This window comes from Phoca vitulina, unplaced genomic scaffold (genome assembly GCF_004348235.1).
Source record: "Phoca vitulina isolate PV1807 unplaced genomic scaffold, GSC_HSeal_1.0 scaffold49, whole genome shotgun sequence".
Lineage (NCBI taxonomy): Eukaryota > Metazoa > Chordata > Mammalia > Carnivora > Phocidae > Phoca > Phoca vitulina.
Window position 1 is genome coordinate 7,292,881 of NW_022589752.1, and position 22,546 is coordinate 7,315,426.

At 41.6% G+C, this 22,546-nt stretch overlaps 1 protein-coding gene across 3 annotated transcripts in view; it reads right to left on the minus strand.

Moving 5' to 3' along the window:
- The window catches only part of TMTC1 (transmembrane O-mannosyltransferase targeting cadherins 1), a 263,658-nt gene that overhangs the window by 82,970 nt on the left and 158,142 nt on the right, over nucleotides 1–22,546 (minus strand). For all 3 annotated transcript variants that reach the window (XM_032432765.1, XM_032432764.1, XM_032432766.1), the window contains one exon: nucleotides 8,985–9,106. In XM_032432765.1, coding sequence (XP_032288656.1) covers nucleotides 8,985–9,106 — 122 coding nt within the window. The remainder of the gene's footprint in view (nucleotides 1–8,984; nucleotides 9,107–22,546) is intronic.

Consider the following 22,546-nt stretch of genomic DNA (forward strand, 5'->3'; position numbering starts at 1 on the left):
GGCCGGAGAGTCCTTTCGGCCAAAGCCAAAGACCTCCCCCAAGGAACTCTAAAGCAACTCCTGCAAAGTTAGAAGAACCACCCTCTCCCTACCCTCCTACAAGCATGCCCATCTCTAGGACCTGAGTTCTGTCACTTCTTCCATAAACCACCATGGCCTATGGTACAGCATCTGTATTTCTGAAGCAAAGGCATAATGGACAATCCACTAGTTGTTGCTGCCTCCTCTTCTATTCCACGTGTTAACACGGACCTGACCGCACCGGCACATGCCTTCTCATGTGTCCAGTGTTTCTGAAGGCTCTACAATACTCTTTTATGAAGCATCCATTGTGCGGGGTACTATGAGAAAGTACAGACATACAAAAATGGCGATCCCAAACCTCACAAGAGCAGGACAATCCAGGTTTCCAAGAGAGTATGGAGAATATGTTAAGATTACTAAAATTTGTATAAGAAGTCACTGGTTTAGTGGTAACCATTTGGCAATACATATAAATGTATCCAATCAACACGCGTACATCTTCAACCTACACAATATTTTATGTCAATTACATTTCAATAAAGATGAAAGAAAAAAAAGTCAGTGGTCTGAGATACATTTCCCGGTGCAGAATCCAAGAGAAAAGGAAAGCAGTGGATTCACATATAAGGATGAGGGGTCTTGATAGGAGGGAGGCTGAGATGGCCACCCTTCGGTCCACTCCCACCCTCCAGGCAAAGCCACAGCCCGATGTGCAGGACCTGGGCTGTAAACATCTATGGGTTAGTTGTTCCCCTCTGTTTGCAAAGGCACATTTCCTAATCTCCTTCAGTACGGCACTGACCTGCTAGGGTAGGGTTGCAGAACCACTGGAGGAAGAGAAAGGGCAGGGAAAGGTATGGGCCTATGTTGTTTTGCTTTCCTTCAACTTTGATTCCTCCAATTTCCTCATTTGCACAGGGTGGACTGAAATAATGACTTGCAGCTACCTAGCACAGCTTATGGTATTTTCACATACATTTTTCCATTTAGGCTCATCTGAGTCCAAATTACACTCTCCAAATTTTACTTTCAAATTGTGGTTTCCCAGACATTTGCTGTTCATCATTTAGGACTTAATAGGCATAAACATTCATTTTTTAATTAACTAATAGACTTTTGTGATATTAAGGCTGTGATTATAGTTCAGTAAGTAACTGCCTGACTCAGGCCACCCCGCAGATTGGCCAACTGATCTTCAGCCCACCGGCATCCAATCTCCCCTCAGCTCACTTCATTTTCACCACGGCTCTGTTCTGTTCTATTTGTCTGTGATCCACAATCTCTAGTTTTAGAACACATTTGCTCGAGTCCCTCAGTAAAAGTCCTGCTCCTTTCCTTCCTGGTCACGTTCTTCACATGGCACACTCACCCCCAAGCACAAGCACCGACCCCAAGCCTGGGGCAACCCTGGGACCCTCCCTACCTGGGCACTGCCCTCAAGAGCAGCCCTCACTGGACAAGGCCTAGCGTCTAGATCTCATACCTCTTCTGAATTCAGGTCTCAAAGGGCTGGATGGAACAGTTCATGCTGGCACAGCAAGAACAAAGAGACAAGCTGGTATCAAATATTTCCATCCTTACTCCATCATATTCTAAAGAATAATCTTAATCAACTTCTGAAACCCCGGAGTAGGTTATTACACCAGCAGGAAGCCTCTGACTGCACAACAGTGGAGGTTTGTCCCACTGAAAACCGGAGACGTGGGGAGGAGCAACAGAGCTTGACAGACTCAGCTTTCTTTTAAAATATGGTGTATAACATGGAAGACGCCATATTTAAAAGCATTAGACTACCCCTCTAAAGTAAAAAGACCTACTTCCTTACTCAAATCTTGGATCTTCCCACTGTTTGTTTTCCAGTGGTATCCGTGACCTTCACTCTTTCTCTCCAGATCATTTGGTGATACCACTTTATTGCCCCCTAGTGTAATAGCGCACTGCATTTCTCCTTTTCCTTCATTGCACTCATTATGATAAAGAGAACCTCCTTTTAAGGCGGCATGATAGAACTGCATAAAAAATGGATTCAGAGCTAAAACTAAGTAATAATTGAGTGGCTCTGGGCAATTTAGCCAACACATAGGCACACTTATACACATATATTCTCAGAGACCTGGTGCACTTGACCTTGTAACTGAAAACTGCCTCTCAATCTATTTCTTGAGTTTTTAGTTAAGTGGCTCTTTGTCAAGCCCAAGCTGCTTTTCCCACCTCTCTAATGTATTATACAACGGGAATTTGAAACAAACAAACAAAAAAATCAAACTAAAAAACGAGTATCTAGATGGTTTTGTCGGGTTTCCCACGATTTTTTTGACTTGGCCCCCTCAAAATCGAGTTACTTGTGTCCTCTTACGTGGTTCAATCTTGTCCCATCTCTGCCAGCCATGGCCTTAGAGGGGACTCAACCTTCTTTATTCAGTATCAACCACCTTGGGGGCAATTTACCTGCGCTTTGAGCCCCTCCTTAGATCCTTGGCTTCGGCCGAATTAATGGGTCTCTCTCCATGACTTCATGGGGACAGGCAAACTTCTGGCCTGTTTTCATGGACTGCAACCTCTCTTACTAAGCTGCCTGTACAACGGCTCCTTGAAGAGGGAGGTCTGGCCTTGCTCTTGCTGCCGGGGGCCCATTTCCTCCTGACATATACATTCCTTCTTGCTGCTTTCCCCGTGAACTTCTAAGCATCTGCTGCTCCTGCTGCTTATGAGGACACCCCATTATCTCACAGCAGAGACCCCACACAGATCCTTCCCGAACCACTTCCTGGTGTCCACCACGTGGTCCCTCAGAGAGCCTGTCCCCATGGCAAATGTACCACCTTCCTTTCCCCTCCCCGCATGGGACCCATCTCCCTTTCCCTACGGGGACCATCCTATTGAAAAAGAGCAGACATAGGTGGTCACATTCCAATGCATGACAAAAATCCTTGTTTAAAACCTGGAGGAGAAAAAAAAATTCATGCTTTCCACAAGGTTATTCTGAATCACAAAACAGTTGGAACTTTGGAGCTGAAAGAGACCTTAGAGATCATGTAGCACAATGATTACTGAGGTTTGAGATTTCCCAAACCCGTAAAATTTCCAAGAAGGTGGACTTGGGTGGGGGAGGAGGGTTGTGCACCCCCTGCTGCTCTTACACCTTGTCATAGGAGAAGAGATATTTTAATACCAAAAATATAAGAAAGGCATAATTTCATAATTTAAAAAATGCACAGATAAAACTTTATGAAAAACCCACTACATTGTCTTAACTTGGCCACAGACCAGGAAAAGTCTGTTATGGAGATCTAAGCAACACTTGGGGACCACTGAGCAAGGCTAACCCTCTGGTTTTACTGGTAGGAAAATGATCCCCCCCAAGGCTGCCAGTCAGTAGGGGACTGATGGGGCTGTACCAATTCCCAGTTCAGTCTTGTCCTGCTGGATTTGCTAAGGTAAGCTTGCGTTGATATCGAACGACTGCTCTGCTGATTTTAATATTTGGCCAAACTTTGATTTACTCTCAAATCATCGTCACTCTCCTCCAGCAAGTCTGAAGGAGCCTATGCATAGATGGTTCCTCAGAAGGGGTTCCCAAAATCAGATAATGGAAGCAGTATTACTTCCGAGGTACCATTTTTCCTTTTGCATCCTGAGAAAGAAATACTGCAGTATTGCTCCCATAGCGACCCAGGTAAGATGAAAAATTTCACCTCAAATTGATAGGTATGACTTGAAGGTAATCCTCAAAATCAAAAATGAATGGGGTGGGGGTCATCATTTTTCCAGTTTTCCGTGTCTGATGTGTCCACAAGCTTAGGGATTATACAAGGGCAAACTTTTATATTTCTTTCTTCCCTCCAACACATGGTATCACATGATATCGAACTTCTCCTTCCGTGGTCTCAATTATTCTTGATCAATGCTATCCACAATATTGTTTCTGCCTTCATTTATTCTTATCTGCTTCCTATTTCTACTCATTCATGTTTTCTTAAAGTAGCTTAGGAATTTGCTCTTTGGCGATGAAGTGAATAAATCACCCTTAATCTGGCATGTAAATGAGTATCTGATCACATCCTATGACTTCATTTGAGAGCTCCCAACAACTATTTCTGCTTCATTGATTCAAAGAAATTTTAGTCCTTTGAAGCATTCTAATGTGGTTTTTATAAAATACAAAAAAAAGTAGCCATAAAACATTATGCCTCTCTGGAGAGAAGAATAAGAGATCAAAATTTCTGTTAAAAAAAAGTGATTTAAGCCCCAAACTCTCCTGCCTGTTCAAAAAGGAAATCCACAAAATAGGCATTTATCACCAGAAGAAAAGATTATTCCAATTTCTTTTGGTGGTGAAACTCTGACCCTAAAGCCATGCAATGATAAATAGATAGCCTATTTCTGTCCCTTTTATCCACAGATTTCAAAGTGCAAGTCAGAGGAAGGTGACATTTTGGGTCTTACCTAAGTTAGGATGGAGGGAGAACAAAAGCCAGAAGATTTGAGTGCCTTATTCACTGTTAGGCATAAAGGCAGAGATGAAAGAGTACTTGGTCTGACTCATTCTGGGCTTTTCTGGTAAAATAGCCAAATCAGCCCTTGGGCCTGATGGGAGTCACCCAGGCTTCAGTGAGGGTGGACATGATTTCTGTGGTGTTATGGATGGAATCTAAGGCCAAGATTTGGCTCCATATCACTTGAAACAAACATTTAATGAGTAGGAAGTTCAACTTCCTCAGAAGAATTACCAAGTCAGCTTTTAACTTCATTGTCCTGTCATTTGCTAGAGTTTTTGAGAGAACACAGATGTCTGCATAAAGATGATGACAGGTATTACCAAACATCCATTGAGGACACTGTGTATATGTTTTCCTCAAAGCACCTGGGTACTTCAAGCTGTGGAAAATGGCTCTTTCCTGTCAAGGTCAATAATGTAAGGAGAGTCATGCAGAGAAGATTCCTGTGTGTATAAAAGGCTTGGGAGATGGTCTTCACCATCGCCAAAGCCAACGTCTAACCTTCATAAATGCAACAGGCAACACCCAGTGTTCTCATGCTTTCCCAGGGATGCCTATAGCACAGGCAAACTTCTCTGTGGTCCCCAGGAAGCTTCCGGCGGCAATAAGGACTTCAGCATACTCCATTTATAAACGTTGACAGTTTTCTAGGAAAATGGGGGACTTTCCCTGGAAAAGATTTTACCCAGCAGTGACCAGCTGCCCCACCTCAGTGGAAAACAGTGGATAGCTGGGCAAAAAGCTGCTGAAACCCTCGGAAAATGATGACTGAATGTCAACATTGCAATGCACACATGCAGGGTAGAAAAGAAAAAAAGATAGTCATCTCTTTAATGAAGACCAGCTCACTGACCCTGATTTTGGATGACTCTGCACCATGTTTGCAAAATGGAGCAAAATCCGAGTAGGTTCTAAGAGGCAGGCACTTGTTCTTGGAAATATTGAGGCTTTCTTCATATTCAGAACTTTCATTTTAATCCAAATGAGCTTATACCTAGCGGTAAAAGGACAGGGATACTACTTTGTCTATTTTAGAGAAAAGAAAGTCAGAGAAAGGTCGGGGCGCCTGGGTGGCTCAGCTGGTTGAGCATCCTCTTGGTTTTGGCTCAGTCATGATCTCAGGGTTGTGAGATCGAGCCCCATGCTGGGCTTCATGCTTGGCACAGAGTCTGCTTGGGATTCTCTCTCTCTACCCCCCATCCCTCCCCCTGCTTGTGCACGTGCTTTCTCTCTCTCTAAAATAAATAAATCATTTTTTGAAAGTCAGAGAAAGGTCCATTTAAGATACGGCACTCAGGAAGAGCCAGAACTGGCATGATTCTGTAGGTTTAGGGAAATACACCTACCTAGGCGAGTGGAACCCCTTATTTTAACTAAGACACCCCACAAATGGATGATAACAGTATTACGGGTTTAATAATGTTGACATAAGGGTCTCTTCCAGAAAAATGACATTTTAACCTCTTGTTTAAAATTCCAGCCCTTTATTTCCTCAGAAATTGTCCTCTTGCCTCTGGATTAGAAAAGTTTGCTGCACATGCAATTCTTTGTCCCCCCAAATCCCAGATTCCTGAGGATTTATCTCACAGGACTCTTAGAAGTACACGTCCTGATCACCAAATGGAGTTGAGCTGAAAGTACGTTTACTGTGTTCTGAGTTTCTTCTTTTCACTTAAAAAGAATACTAAGATGTTACTATCAGAGAAGCAATATAGTCTGGAAGGTGAGAGGTCCTTGAGTAGACAAAGATCTGCATTTCAACTCTGCCCATCTTGAGCAAGTTCTTTAACTTCTTAGCACCCAGGTGTTATATTTTTGTAAAACAGGGTAATGGCATCAGCTACCTAGGGAGCTGACATCAATCAATAACACTTAAACTACATTTTTTCATTGACCACATACGATGCAAAACGCTTTCTAAGCTTTTTAAATGATCATCTCATTTAATGCTCACAATGTCTCCTTGAGTTGGGTGCTATTATCTTAATTTTATACAGACGAGGGAAACAAGGCTTTGAGGCATCACACTCATGCTTAAGCCAGAATTCAAACACAGGCCCCCTAACTTCAGGGGGGAGCTATGGACTACTACATAAACAGTGTGAGTGAACTGATAAATATAATATGCTTAGCATAGTGACTGATATATAATAGAGGTTCACTAGAAGTTTTGATACAATTAACATTAATTCATGTTTATCAGCAGCTAAACTCTTTGAGGGCAGGCACCAAGACTCACTTATTTTTGTAGGCTCAGATTCTAGTACAGAATGCAAACGTGCTCTGTGAAAACTTGTTAGGTGAAGAATGAACACAGATTCCACTTGCAATCATCCGCACTACAGAGAAGAGCAGACTGAAGCCACTTTCAGCTGGTCTAAGCAAAAACATACCTAGAACAGACACTGAATCAATCCCCTTTGCCCTTCATATTCCCTATTACTGGCAAGGTCTCATAAGCCTGGTATCTCACAGCAATACAGAATACAAAGAATTTGTGTTGTATTTTTGTCCTTAACAAATAGTATTTATCAAGAAATAACCGCCTTCTTGGGGCACCTGGGTGGCTCAGTCGGTTAAGCGTCTGCCTTCGCTCAGGTCATGATCCCGGGGTCCTGGGATCGAGTACCGCATCGGGCTCCTTGCTCAGCAGGGAGCCTGCTTCTCCCCTGCCTGCCGTTCCCCCGTGCTTGTGTTCTCTCTCTCTCTGTGTCAAATAAATAAATAAAATCTTTAAAAAAATTAAAAAGAAATAAAAAAAAAAAGAAATAACCGCCTTCCCAAATGGTACTGAAGACCCATGAAGAAAATTAAGGACTGCCCTCTCTCCTTAACCAAGTCAAAACAAGAAGCTGTAAAGACTTGGAAAAACTGTTAGGTACTTGGCTTAGGGGTAATCAAAGGTTATGAAATTGATTCCTAATTATTTGTGTTTTAAAATTTCTAACTCAATATCAATTAATAAAATTAAAATCTATTGATATTTAAATTAATTCAAAAATAAAATTTAAAGTTAATTAAAATTCCTACCCAAAGGATACAAAAATGCAGATTCAAAGGGGCACATGCACCCTGATGTTTATAGCAGCATCATCGACAATAGCCAAACTATGGAAACAGCCCAAATGTCCACTGACTGATAAACAGATGAAGAAGAGGTGGTGTGTACACACACACACACAAACACACAGGAATAGTACTCAGCCAGCAACAAGAATGAAATCTTGCTATTTGCAATGACATGCATGGAGCTACAGAGGATTATGCTAAGTGAAATAGGCCAATCAAAGAAAGACAAATACCATATGATTTCACTCATATGTGGAATTTAGGAAACAAAACAGATGAACATAGGGAAAGGGTAGGAGAAAAGAGAGAGGGAAGCAAACGATAAGAGACTCTTAAAGACAGAGAACAAACTGAGGGTTGCTGGAGGGGAGGTGGGTGGGGGATGGGCTAAATGGGTGACTGGCATTAAAGAGGCCACTTCTTGTGATGAGCACTGGGTGTTACATATAAGTGATGAATCACTGAATTCTACTCTTGAAACCAATATTACACGATATGTTAACTAACTAGAATTTAAATAAAAATTTGAAACAAAAATAAAATTCAAAAAATAAATAAAATAAAATTCCTAACTCAATAAATAAAAATAATGATTTCCTTATAATATTTTGGTTTAGGATACTGCCTTTTACAAAAGTTCATTCTTATATAACTTTCATGATACTACTTAATTTTAGGAAGTTTACTAAAATCCCTATTTTAAAAATGAGAAAGCCTGGGTTCAAAAAAGCTTCATATCTTGCTCAAGGTTACACAATGGATTAAAGGCAGAACCACTTAGGGGACTTTTCCAGGCATCTGAAAAGAAATGTGGACTTGAAACACTGACAAGAGAACAGACAAGCTTCAGCAGAGTTCAAATATTCAGAGATAAGTGGCATTATGTAATCACATATAGCTGAAGACCCTTTATAATTTTTAACCATTTTTTTCTCAAGGACAAATTTTCTTGAGATTGTACCTATTTTTAAATTAAAAGAACAAAGAAAGGAAGAGAGAAGGAAGGAAGAAGATATAATTACACTCGTGTTACTTAACAAGTAATAATTTTATGCAAATCAAATATTTCTAGAAAATTACTAAAATTACGTTTAATGAAACATAGATATTGGGGTAAATGATTGCCCTGAAATCCCAAATATACTCAAGTCAGTACTTCCCATTTAGCCATCAAGCTCCCAGCTGGAGGTAAGCCACTGTGAGCCGGAGTGAACAGGTGCAAGCGCAAGCTTGCCCAGACCTCCCTGCGGCTGTTGTGAAAGCTGAGGTAATACACGCCTCAGCAACGCGAGGACCTAATTGTGACACACGCAAAGGACCGTCCCTCTGGAACTATCCATGTTGGTGACGGAGGACAGGTCTCTTAAAGCGGAAATCATGAGCAATAATTACCTAGGCATGTAAAGGACTCTCTCGGCCACCACAAAACCCACCCTGAAGAAGAGATTGCTGGCTGGAATGAACGGGAAAACCAGGAACAACAAGCCCACTAACACTTCCTTGTGCTCCAGTCTCTGAAACACACAATAGTGAAGGACAAATTAATTTTTTAAACATTTCACTTCAGTCGGCATTTAACCATCTCTTTCATTCTCAAGTTCTCATTGACGGAATGAATAAAGGAGACCAATGCAAACCCTTTGATCAGTGTGCTGAATTCATCAGAGAAAGCCTTCGGGCTGAAAGACCTCTGGCAAGGCACACGTTTGCCACCCAGAAACCTCTGATAATTGCACAGGATCAGTGACCATTACTCCTTGTTCTGGGCCGGCCCTACAGCAACCCTACTTTTTGGTTCTGGCCCCTTTCAGAATCTCTGTCCCCCCCAGGCAACTGGTTTCCAGAGAGCAAAGCAGCTTAATAGAATCAAGCTCACTAAGGCATCATGGAGAATTATCCTCTCAGAAATAGAATGCATTAAAAAAAAAAACAAACCCACAACAAACCTACACAAAGCTCACCAGAAGCTTAGCATAAAGCCTGGCATAAAGGAAATTAAATGCAAATGGTAAAATTCGGGGAACCAATGAGAGAGATCATTAAAGCTGAGAAATTTTTAGCTCGAATTAAGCCAGTAATTTTTCCATGAAATTTTTTGTCATCAAAAATCATTACAATAATTCATTAAATTGACAAAGCACCTTTCTCTAATATTATATATTTATGGTAGATATTAATTTGTCAAGATTTTTCTGTCACTTTTAATTAGCAGAAAAAATTATTTATTACTAATAATTTGTTATAATGGACACTGTAAAAGTTAGTTTGTATTTCCATGACTGTCTATGATATGGACACATCTGAAGACAGGCCTATTTAAAACAAACCTTAATATACGGATGACATTATTTTTTCTCTTTAAAACAGTTTAAGAAAACCAAATAGAACTTTGCATATTACATTTATAAATATTTCTTTTTTTTTTTTTAAAGATTTTATTTATTTATTTGAGAGAGAGAGAATGAGAGACAGAGAGCACGAGAGGGAAGAGGGTCAGAGGGAGAAGCAGACCCCCTGCTGAGCAGGGAGCCCGATGCAGGACTCGATCCCAGGACTCCAGGATCATGACCTGAGCCGAAGGCAGTCGCTTAACCAACTGAGCCACCCAGGCGCCCTATAAATATTTCTTACAAACATTTAAAGGTGTATTACTTTTAATAATTGTAGAAAACTAGATACAAGAGTTTTAAATATAAATAAAACTTCCTAATACAAACTACTAATGCTTTAAGTGGACAAAGTGGAAGATTTTTAACATCTTGAGAAATTTGTCACCTGGATTTTATTTTATTTATTTATTTATTTTTTTAAAGATTTTACTTATTCATTTGACAGAGAGAGAGAGCACAAGTAGGCAGAGTGGCAGGCAGAGGAAGAGGGAGAAGCAGGCTCCCCAATGCGGAGATTGATCCCAGGACCCTGGGATCATGACCTGAACCAAAGGCAGATGCTTAAGGACTGAACCACACAGGTGCCCCATCACCTGGATTTTATTAAGATCTTTGTTTTGCTGATTATAACATATAGAGTAATAAAATTTTGGAGAGCAATTCCATATGAATAAATGTGATTTGGACAATTTCCCTTAAATAATTAATGGTTCTGTAAGTTATGATCTCAATTTTTTACCTAAAGGAACCATACTCTTTAGAATTAAAAGATGAAAGGGAAAAAAAGGCTTTCATAACAAGCCTTCAACTGAAATGGATGCAATAGGGCTGATGTTTTATTTTCTCTGACCCACTAAAATTGAGGAAAAAAAAAACAGGTGAGAAAAGTAGCAAGTTCATTATATTTAAAAGCTGCAACCTATTTTTTTAATTTAGATTATACTTTGAATTTACAAAGTACATTTCATCTCAAGAACTTAAAGTTTACATAATTTAAAGAAGAATAACACCTTCATAAGAATCCTGTGAATCAAGAGCAAGTATTTCTTTGCTAAAATTGAAAACGAATCCCAGGGAATAAGTGTCTTGTCCAGTGTGACTCATGAACTCTCGGCCTACTATTGACTGGTGTTCTACTTCTATCGATGCACTTTTATTTTTTAGCTATAGTTGACTACTTCTTTCAAGCCTGTCAAAAGGTGAAATACTTCTTACAAAAGAATTCGCATATCGTCCCACAGAAATTTCTGAAAAGAATTTAATATGCTCTATTTATTAATCCTATAGAATTGAAAAGAAAAGAGTGTAAAGAGAACTCCAGCCAGGCCGTTAGTCATGTCCTGGGTAGTGTTAACATCTAGTGAGCCACCTCTCGGGCCGTCCTCAAGGTTATGAGACAACAGTCCCCACTGGGGAGCTGAAGGAGGCATCACTTCCACACCAGCAATCTCGCACCTTCTTTCCTGAACAAAGGCTGCCTTCCTCACTCTGGTGGGCATGTGTTTATGTCCTTTACTCAGCAGAATCCCCAGTGCTTTCAGAAGCCCCTAGGTTGGGACGAGGCAGGTGTCAGGTGACCTGAAGGCACCCATCTCCGTGCCTGCCCGCCTCCCCCTCCCTCTCCCAACCCTGCAGGGGGCAGGACCCCCACGGAGCTCACCGCTGCTGGGGACAGGGAAGATGAGGGTGAGAGTCAAGGAGCCCCCAGCCTCCTCCAGAGGACCGACGTGCAAACTGAAAACTCACAACACCGTGTGTTTCTTGTTCCTCCACCAGGTTCTTCAGTCTCCAAGAGCATCTTTACTTCCTTCATGAATCATTCCAGTTGTAATCAGACATTTATCTGTGTGCTTCCTGTCTTTATAAAATGTCTCCCCCAGGAGACCAGAGGAGACAGGAGGGCAGGGAGCTGGGTAGCTGTGTTCGCTGGTGCATGGTCGTGCTTAGCTCAGTGCCTGGCACTTAATGGGTGCTCGGAAATATTTGTTAAATAAATCAGTGAATGAATAAATGGACTGGGCAAGAGAGAAAACTGGATGAAAGAAGGGGAGAAGTTAAGGAGGACATTCTGGTGGAGGTGATGATCTGAGTTTGAAAAAATGAACGAATGCTTAGGAGGCAGACAAATTTGGTTGTGGCTGGGATAGGAGGGCAGGTCCCTGGCAGAGGGGCTGATTCTACGGGGAGCTTTTTGCTCAATTCAATTGAAGACAGCAGCACAGCACCCAAACTCAATGAAGTTTTCCTATTTTATTTTGTCTTGAGAAAAATAATATTCATGACAAATTCTTTATTCTCAAATTAAATTGATGATCATACCCTTTGTCTTCCCTCCTCCCCATTCAGTCAAGAGAAAGAGAAACTATTCAGAAATGTATTTCTTTAAACGGCAAGTCAATCAACCAAGCAGAAAGTTGTAAAGTTAGGGGAAAACGTCATGGACATGGCTGAATTTTCTAGAATGAGAAAGAGTGGGAGGGAATCTAATTTTGTATGTTGTGGATCACAGATGTGACAGAATTGGTTAAGAAATTTAAAGCTTGTTTCGGCCTAATAGAAACTCAAACAAAATATGAGTGGTGGGGGGAGAGAATTTGTGACTTTCCAAAGTACACAGAGTGCATTCAATTTCTAGGAATAGAGGCAAATGGAAATTTACTTATTCAAATTACAGTAGGGGGTAAAAAGACATGAGAATTAAAAGAGTTAATCATACAGCTATTAATAATATGCATTATTTGATTAACCATGAAACTTCAGAGTTAATTTATTTCTTTGAGCTTTAACCTGATGATCAGTAAAACCAAAGAAAGGGTACTGATACCTATTGTGTCTGTAAGGAAAAATAGACAGATTCAGTATGACAGGTGGTAGGTTTGATTCTTTTCTGGCTTGGGACGAGGTAGAGAAGCATGCCCCTGAGCTGCAAAGAGATAAAGAGCTTAACACCTGCCCAGAGAGGTGTTCAGCTCTGTCTCCACACCACCTATCTGACCGAGCAGCTAAGGAAGGGAAAAGAAGTGGTTTTCTCAGGACCATTAGTGACCTCAAAGGAAATGTCACTCCAGAATCCAAGTCCAGCCCAGCAGCTTCTGGTTTATTTCTTCCCCTTCTCATTCTCAGTTCACTTTTCAAAGCACAGGTCACGGACAAGGGGACACACACACACACACACACCCACACACACGTGCACTGTGGCCAGCAGGGTGTGGGTGTGTGTCCAGGAGAAGAGGACCCCTCCTTGGCCCATTCAAAACAGACAACATCCACTGCTGACCGTTCCCTTCCAGAAAGGCAGAGAATGGACCTCATTATAGTAATTTTTTTAAGATTATTTTTTTACTTTTAAATTTTTTCTACACCCAACGTGGGGCTTGAACTTACAACCCCGAGATCAAGAGTCCCATGCTCTACCAACTGAGCCAGCCAGGTGCCCCCTCGTTACAGTGATTATTATCATTATTATCATATTTTCTCCCACCTCTACAGTTTTCAGGAAAATGGCATGTAGGGTGCGAGTATGTTCTCAGAGTTCTACATATACCACAGTTGTATTTCAAGCCTGAAGATTTACTTGGCAGCGCTGGGCTCTCGCTGTCTGCATCTAATTTATCAATCTTCGGAGAAGCGGATGACAGTCGAGCTCCCCTCTTCAGCCCTAGGAGTCAGGCGTTTGCCAAGCTGACAACTGGCATGGCTGCCAATACATATTAGGCCCCCCTTTTTCTTTCTGTTTAGGGGTCTACTTCTTCCATTAGACTAGGAATTCCTTGATGGCAGTCACCATCTCATTTAAATTTTTTACCTAGATACCTGGCACACACAGAATTGGCATGCAACTCATATGCGTTGCAATAGTCAAGCTCAGTGATGACAGCTGCACACGCATCACTAGGGTTCTCAAGCGGAGCCTTTTCAGGGACTCCCCGCCAAGGAAATCTTTTACTTTTGGTAACCCTCTGAAAGATGGTATTTGCAACATTAACTTGGGGTGAACAGTCCTCAGTCTGCAGATGTATCCAAGAGCATCCTGTGAGGGTCTGGCAGGACTGACCAGCGGTACTAAGGTATTTTAATGAGCACATACACATGCCTTCTGCACCGCTCTGATTCCATTCACTGCTACTTATGACTACTTCCTTTGCCTGTTCCTGTGGCTTGTGTCATCAGGAAAAGTTACATCTTTCACTTTATTGACATTCAGTTTTAATTTTTAAAATACTTTAACTTATTAAGATATCCAATCATATTCCTATTATTGTCGCTGTGAAAGTTATTTTTAATTGAAGACGACAAGTTATTTGATTAATTGGAATGCCTTGTGACTACAAGTACTGCCTCATCTCTTGTGAGGGGCCTGTTCTGAATCCCAGTCACTGAGCCGGGCGGTGAGAGAGGCTCTGAACAGCGACCCTGCGGCACCCAATCCAAATTTGTGCAAGTTTACATAATGACCAAACCTCCCAACGACTCTGTGGAGGTATTACTATCCCTGTCGTAAACTGTCATATGTCTTAGACCTTTGGATCCTTCACGAATAACTATAACCATCATCAGCACAAATGCCAGGGAGTTATGGCAATATTTCTGGGAGCAATAGTTCTCAGGGTTGCACACAACTTCAGCTCTCCTTCCTGCAAAACTGGGGAACCTGGGCTTTCCTTGTGCTGCTTTTGTACATCTTAAGAATTCTTTTGTGCCCCAAGACCCCTCCTCTGGCTGTCCACAGGAAATGCATCAGTGAGTCTCCACTTGAGCAAATCAGAGGCTTCAGTTGATTTAAAACATCATGAACTTTAAATCTACAAAAGCCCTTAGACACTCGCAAGGATGGGGATAATGCAGACGGCATTAAATGAATGGAGAACGGGGCCCCAAACACTTACTCAGGAGCCACAAAGGAGGATTTCGAGACGAGAATGGGAAGTGCCAAGTGAGGACAGAAAGAGCTTGGCTGTTTGCGGCAAGAGGACACTCTCTGAGCCCTGCACAACCGTACCTCGAACTTATTCCCCTTGGGCTGCCCTCTTGTCCAGCTGGTCTTCACTGTTGGCTGTTTTCCTCTGCATCTTACAGCCCCTCCCTCCTCCACCTCAGTCAGGGAGTGGCTCAGTTCACCCATCTACAGGTATAGCTCCCGTCTGGGGTTCCTCTCCATGGTCACAGCTCTCATCCCTTTGCCCGCCGGTGACAGTCCTGTCCTTTGTCTTTTTAGGTCATCTGGCAGGTGTCACTGTGTATGTTGGCTCCACGAACCCTGCCCATATCACTGCAAACAGACCCTTCATAAATTCTTCAGTCACCCCATCGGCCCTGTCGTGTGTTCCCTGCCGGGACCCTGACCGGCAGATCGGCTCAGAGCAGGAGGGTATATAGGGATGGACGCAGAGCTGCGGATGCTAAAGAAGGATCAGAACCCTGGTTTTTGTGAGCTGACAGGAGAGCCGGCTCCAGCCCACCCGTGCCTTGGTCCCATCCTTACACTGTTCTATTTCCATTAGGTGTCAGCCTGTGGCTAAACCACCTTTTTAAGGGCCATTGAGGTTATAGAAAACTTTAAGTGTTGTATAAAAACAGTAAAGACAGGGGCGCCTGGGTGGCTCAGCTGTTAAGCGTCTGCCTTCAGCTCAGGTCATGATCCCAGGGTCCTGGGATTGAGCCCCACATCGGGCTCTCTGATCAGCGGGAAGCCTGCTTCTCCCTCTCCCATTCCCCCTCCTTGTGTTCCCTCTCTCGCTGTCTCTCTCTCTCTGTAAACTGAATCAATAAAAATCTTTAAAAATAAATAAATTGAAACAGTAAAGACAAACACCAACCTGAGAGAGCTTTTTATCTGGCCAATGAGATCGAGACGGATCTCTCAATAGCTGAAGAGGAAGTTTGGAATTCTTACTGCTCTTGTGGATATCCAACATAACAGACCACTTGTTATGCCTCAGACAAGACCTAGAATCTAAACTCCATAAGAGCACGCAGGAGGCAGGAGGAATCTTGGGGCAGTCTTAAAGGTAGAGAGAATAAGAAAACCCGAAAGCTGATCCTCAGAGCCTTGGTCACGGTGGCCAAATTCGCTGGTGACTATACATCCTCCTGGGAGCCCGAGTTAGGCCAAACTGCCACAATGCCACCCTGTGAGAGGTCTAAGGACAGTCCTCCCATGACTGGAGGCACTCTTCATGTCTCACATGGAGGCATGGAAGGTACCATGGAAAGGTTTTTCTCCCTAGTCTGAAATGGATGGGATAAGCTGAGCTGGGTGGGACAGAAAATGGCACAGGCTCAGGATCTCAACAGCAGAGCTGCCAACCCACGCTCTCCTTGGCTCGAACTGGGACAATCATTTCCTCACTTCCATGTGCTCTAAAATTTACTCGTAAGTGCGCAAGGAGAAAAATTTTAAAAGGAGAAATGAATGAAGAAATTATACCCCTCGGAGACAAAAGTAGATCCGTACACTCTGTGTCTTCTCCAAGACAATTTAAACACGGCTTTTTCCCCCCTGCCAAGCTTTTCTTCACTAAGAAGCACGGCCAGATGCACTAATGAACAGAGAGCCGAAGGCAGATTAAAATCAAAGCGTTCGGAAACTGACGTTTTCGATTTCTGGTCTTTGGTTCTGAACTTCGTTTTTCTGCACCACGTTTTGTTTGATTTGTTTCTAATCAACAGTCTCAATCTTCTTGCCAACACGAGGTCCTGAGATTGAAATTCCTTATCTCACAAGAGCACACAAGTATGTCTCAGAGTTAATTCAGGTGGAAGAGTGAAGCTCTCAGATTACTTTACTCTAATTGAGGATAAACTAATTTGGAGCGTTATTTGCAAACGTATGTTACGTTCTGCATGTGTGTTTTAAGTGTTTAAAGAAAAATAAAAGCAAAATCTTTTAAAAGACACTTTAGAAGAGGCATGATTGGTAAACATCAGTCTAGTGCAAAAGAATGCCACTCAGTTAAGCAAGCATTACTAAGGAGTTAAAAGGGAATTAAGTAAATTAGAAAATGTTGTTGAAGAAACCTTTCCCTGATTAGAATGAAACTATTTCCAGGAATTTTTAGAGACATGGCAGAAGTCAAAGAAGTGAACTTTCTTCATCTCTAACCGTGGTTCTGAACAGAAATGGAGAAGGTACTAGAAAGCTGTATATTTTTTAAAAAGTGAGAAGACTAGAGAGATGGAAAGTCACATCTGAGCAGTTACGGTATGCACGCTATCATACATGGGAGACACATGGAGTGGGCAATAAAGATCACCTGGTAAGTTGTAAATGGTAGAGGACATAGGGAAAACAAGTATCTCTCAAGTACAAACCATATGTCAGACCTTGGGCTGAAATTTTTCCACTGAAACTTCATGATAATATTAGAACATCGGTAATTATCCCCAGTTGTACAGATAAGAAACTGAGGCGCAAAGGGCTTAAGACACAGATCTACATTAATATAATTAGAAACAAGGGTTTCAAACTGAGGTCTAGCCCACCACAAAGGCTGTCCTTTCCCAACAGTCCACGTGGCTTTGGAATCCAAAGCGAGTGCTGTTTGTGTGTGTGTGCGCGTGCACGCACATGCACACACACACACACAAGCACTCACTGGGGGATTTCACTGCCTTCTGGTTTTGCAGCAGAAAAACATTGACAGCAGATGAGACCCAGCAGTTTGGAGGTGACCAAGTGAGGCACTGCGAAGGTAGTCTAGAAAATCACACCTGAGGCCTGTGACAGAAAACACTACTGATTCACTCCGCCAGATCGATGCAGACAAGAGTGTTCTACGGTCTACAGGAATGCGGCAGGATGTGCGGCAAAGAATATGTACAAATCTCATTCTAACAGCCAGCCTCTGGAAGAATGGGCATATCCTTGTCTACCACACACAACAGAGTAAGACATCATGTAGCTGACTGATCTTAGTTACTGAATTGTAAGTCAAAATTATATTGGAGAAGTCTCGAGGGGGGAATAATGATCATTTTTGACATAAATCAAATAATGTGATGAAAGTGCCCTTCTTAGTAAGGAAAATAAGAGGACACGCATATTCTAATGACCACAGAAGCACAATGAATAAACTACGTAGGACAAAGACCTTCTAAATTTTAAATCTACACATGTTCTGTAACTTGTTACTGCTCAAGCTTCCATTTGTAATAGTCAACTGTTTATCTATGAACTGTTTACGCATAAATCTTCCAGCAATGTAACAATGTGACAACCACTTATTCTTTATATCTATTTTATATATAATATAAATATATATATTCTATACAGATATATATAGATCTATATATATAAATACTATATGTAAATATATTAAACAACAACAAAATATATATATAGAAAGAGTATTCATTCAGGAATGTGGATTTGAAAACTCCACAGTGGTGTGGCTCTAAGAGATGGGTGTTTATATGTGTTGAGATCAAAGCTCACTGAGGAGGAAGGGGGAGGGGGAGAGGAACCAGGATCCCCGTCAGACACCCTTGGCTTCAGGGGAGGGGCTCTGTCCAGAAGAGGGTCAGTGATGCACTAGACAAGAAACCTGTGAGAAGCAAGGAGAGAAATGCTGACAGAAGCTCAGTCTTGTGCCTGGAGCCTGTCCCAGCAAAGTGGGGAAGAGAGTCTACTGCCTAGGGGCACTGGTCTCACATCACGCTCACGGCATCCAGCTCTGGCTGGCAAAACGGAGATGACACAGGTAAGGCCCCAGAATGCTGGATCAAGAACTGTAACTCAATAAGGTGACCCAGTATGGGAGGGAGGCAGGAGCAATTAACCAATTTTTCCCCTCTGTGAGGATTCAATTAGGGACCATGATGGATTTAGCCATGGAAGCCAAGTCATGAGTGAATTTAGCTTCGATGAATTCACCTGTTTCAATTCACTTTAATTCACAATTCACTTTGATGAATTCATTTGTTTGAGCAAACAGAAGCAGAGGATAAATTAGATGCGTTTTCATAAATTGTTTCACTCCTATGAGAGTGTACATGCTGGGCAGAATTCGTTTCTACCTATAGTTACTGTTCAAATGCTTCTGTTAAGGAGAAGTTCCTCTGCCAAAATTTTCCAAAGCTTAGGATGGCATAGACTTATTTTTTTGTTTAGAAAAAGACAAGGTGTTTTACTTTTTCACACAGTGAGTCACACTCACTAAAAAGTATGATTCATCTACTCAGGATTGTCACAGAGGGGACAGTACCTTCCCTCTGTAATCGAAAATAAATAAGAAGGAATCACAAAAATCCCACATAGTTTCACACAACAAAGATCTAAATATTTTAGAGCAGCATTTCTTTTTTTTTTTAATTTTATTAGTTATGTTAGTCACCATACAATACATCACTGGTTTTTGATGTGGTATTTCTTAAAGAAAATAATTCACCATGCTTTCTCAAACAAATCTCAGAGAAATATTTGGCTTACTTTAAGTTTATGAAATATGAAGTAATAAGAAATTTAGAAAACTTCTTTTTTTTTTTACGATTTTATTTATTCATTTGAGAGAGACAGCGAGAGAGAGCACGAGCAGGGGAAGGGGAGAGGAGAGAAGGAAAAGCAGACTCCCCGCTGAGCAGGGAGCCCAATGTGGGTCTCGATCCCAGGATCCTGGGATTATGACTTGAGCTGAAGGCAGATGCCTAACCACCTGAACTAAACCACCAAGGCACCCCTAGAAAGCTTCTTTCTTAATAGGTAAAAACAACAAAAAAGTGAGATTTACTTGTACAGCTGAGCTCCTAGAGGAACTACTACTAATAAGTGGATTTGAATCCTGTTATCCATCAGTATACTCATCCAAAACCAAAATATCTTCTATAATCAAAATATGTTGCATCTCATTGCATAAGACCCACTTTGGTGATAAAAGTCGATGGATCATTTTGTTTCATCACAAATCACTGAAAAGCTTTTTCTAAATAACCGGCATGATTAAATAATGCTCTTCCCTCACCTTTAACTGGACATTCAAACAGCCAGCCTATGGGACGCCTGGGTGGCTCAGTTGCTAAGCATCTGCCTTCGGCTCAGGTCATGATCCCAGGGTTCTGGGATCGAGCCCCACAGTCGGGCTCCCTGCTGGGTGGGAAGCCTGCTTCTCCCTCTCCCACTCCCCGTTTGTGTTCCTGCTCTCGCTCTCTCTCTGTCAAATAAATAAATAAAATCTGTAAGGAAAAACAAAAAACAAAATACACAGCCTGCCTACGACAGGCTGCCTGCCACCTTAAAAGGACAAATTTAATAGACTTATAAATGCAACAAAGGATAGAAACAAAGGCCCTGTTTAAAATAGTACTAAATACAGATGGACCCTGACTTAGGATGGTTCCACCTACATTTCTTCACTTTACGATGGTGCGAAAGTGATAGGCATTCGGTAGAATCCGTAGTTTGAATTTTGAATCTGGATCTTTTCCTGGGCTAGCGATACATGGTACTGTCCTCTCTGTGATACCGGGCACTGAGCCCCACGTAGCTCCCAGTCAGCCATGAGGGCAAGCAACGAATCCACTGACAACCATTCTGCACCCAAACAACAGTCCTGTCTTTCACTTTCAGCACAGGACTCAATACATTACAGAAGATATTCAACACTTCATTATAAAACAAGCTTTGTGTTAGGGGATTTTGCCCAACCGTAGGCTAATGTAGGTGTTCTGAGCATGTGTAAGGCAGGCGAGGCTGAGCTATGATACTCAGTGGTAAGCTAGGTGTATTAAATGCATTTTCGACCTACATTTTCAATTTGTTTTAGGTTTATCAGGATGCAATCCCATCGGAAGATCTGTGCTTGTAATTCCAAGTTCAGAAATTCAAACCCCTATTATCATTGTTTCATAAGGACTGCTTTCCACCATATATGAACAGAAATCTCCAACGTGTATATAAGAGAGAAGCATTTCAATATATCTATATGAGGCCTGCCAAAAAAATAAAAGAATTTAACCACATAATCACTAATTAGGAGTCATTTCCCCCCTTGGGAAATTCTTACAAGGTAAGAGAATAAATGTTTTAGACAGAAAAACAAAGAGTAAAAGTTTTCCTCCAACAAGCCCTGACACTGAATTATTCCCAAGTGAAAACACTGTCATAGCGAGGACCTAAATCTATAATAGGCAAAAAAAAAAAACTAGAGTTCACTGCCAAAGTCACCGAAATCAAAAGAAATTGTGGTACACTGTAATGGAGAGAATTTTCAAGGCAATGCCAGAGAGGCTGACATTAATAAATGCTCTTCCTAATTAATCACTTTTTAATACCAAATGCCAGAGTCCTGAGTCACAAACTGACGAAGCCAATTTGGCCATTTAAAGTTGCCAGGTCCTTTTGTAAATACTGGTGGCCTCTGGCAATTAGACCCAGACGGGATACAAAAATGAAAGCAAGTTTCAGAGAACATTCTGCCAAAAGTGCAACCATTTATTAGCAAACAGGCACACACTGGCTTATCGTGGAGCTCAAGGAAGTCCTTTGTCCACCAGCTTTCCCACAAGAACCACCCATGAAAGGAACTATATGCCGAGGCAAGAACCATTCACTTTCTAGTCAGGGAAGACAGAGTACTCTGTCAAGTGGCTTCTTGTAAATCAACACCTAAGCAGGTAAAGATAGAATTTTTAACTTTCTCCAGAGACGAGAAAAACTACATGTGGAGAGATATTTGTGGTGTCACTTTGGTCTTACCTTTGAAACGGCCACTTAACATACCAATGGGTTGAGGGGACACCTGCTTCCCCAAACTGTAACATTTTATACGCATTTCAAATGACGGCCTCCATACAATAAAAACCAAGATTCCATGGATCTTAGCTTTCACTTGCTGCTGCTATAACTCTAAAAGAAAGGGTTTCAAAGGAATTCTTTTTCAGGTGGTATTAACTGCTAAAGGGATAATAAACATGAAAATTCTTCTGATGATGCTGTGGTGGTAGGGGGCTATTGTTTGTGAAAGTACAAATAAGGCAAAAAAAAGTTTAAATGCTGACCAGAAAATGGACTCTAAAGTCCACTTCTCCACCCACCCTCAAATATTTAAGTCAACGCTTCCCAGAGTATATTACAAGAACATGGATACTGCAAGAAGCCCCTAAAAAAGGGCTTCCAAATTCAAATAAATTTGAGAAATGCCATTCACTGTACACCCTATTTGGAAACTCAAAAGGCTGCTTAAGAGCACCATCCAGGCTTTCTGAAATTCTCCAGTAGGGAAATATGTTGAACTTTTTAAAACCTGGTGCTTCTGAAATGCAGCATCTTTATTTAGAGTAGTAACCTTACTTAATGACCTGTGCGATGCTAGAACATATTTTGAAAAATGATGGCATAAACTGCTCAAGCAAAATGGAGTTAAAAGGAAAAGTTTCTGCCTTAGGAGTTTCTATAAGCAGTACCAAAAATTACCTCACTGTCTGCAAACAGAAAATTTTCCCTGAATCTCAGCGATAGCCTTTATGCTACAGTTGAAACACGTTTTTTGCTATTCATTCTTGGTAGATGTAGAGTAGCTGGTTGCCATTTTCTGTGTAGAAAATCACTATACATTTATCAAGTCATGCGGC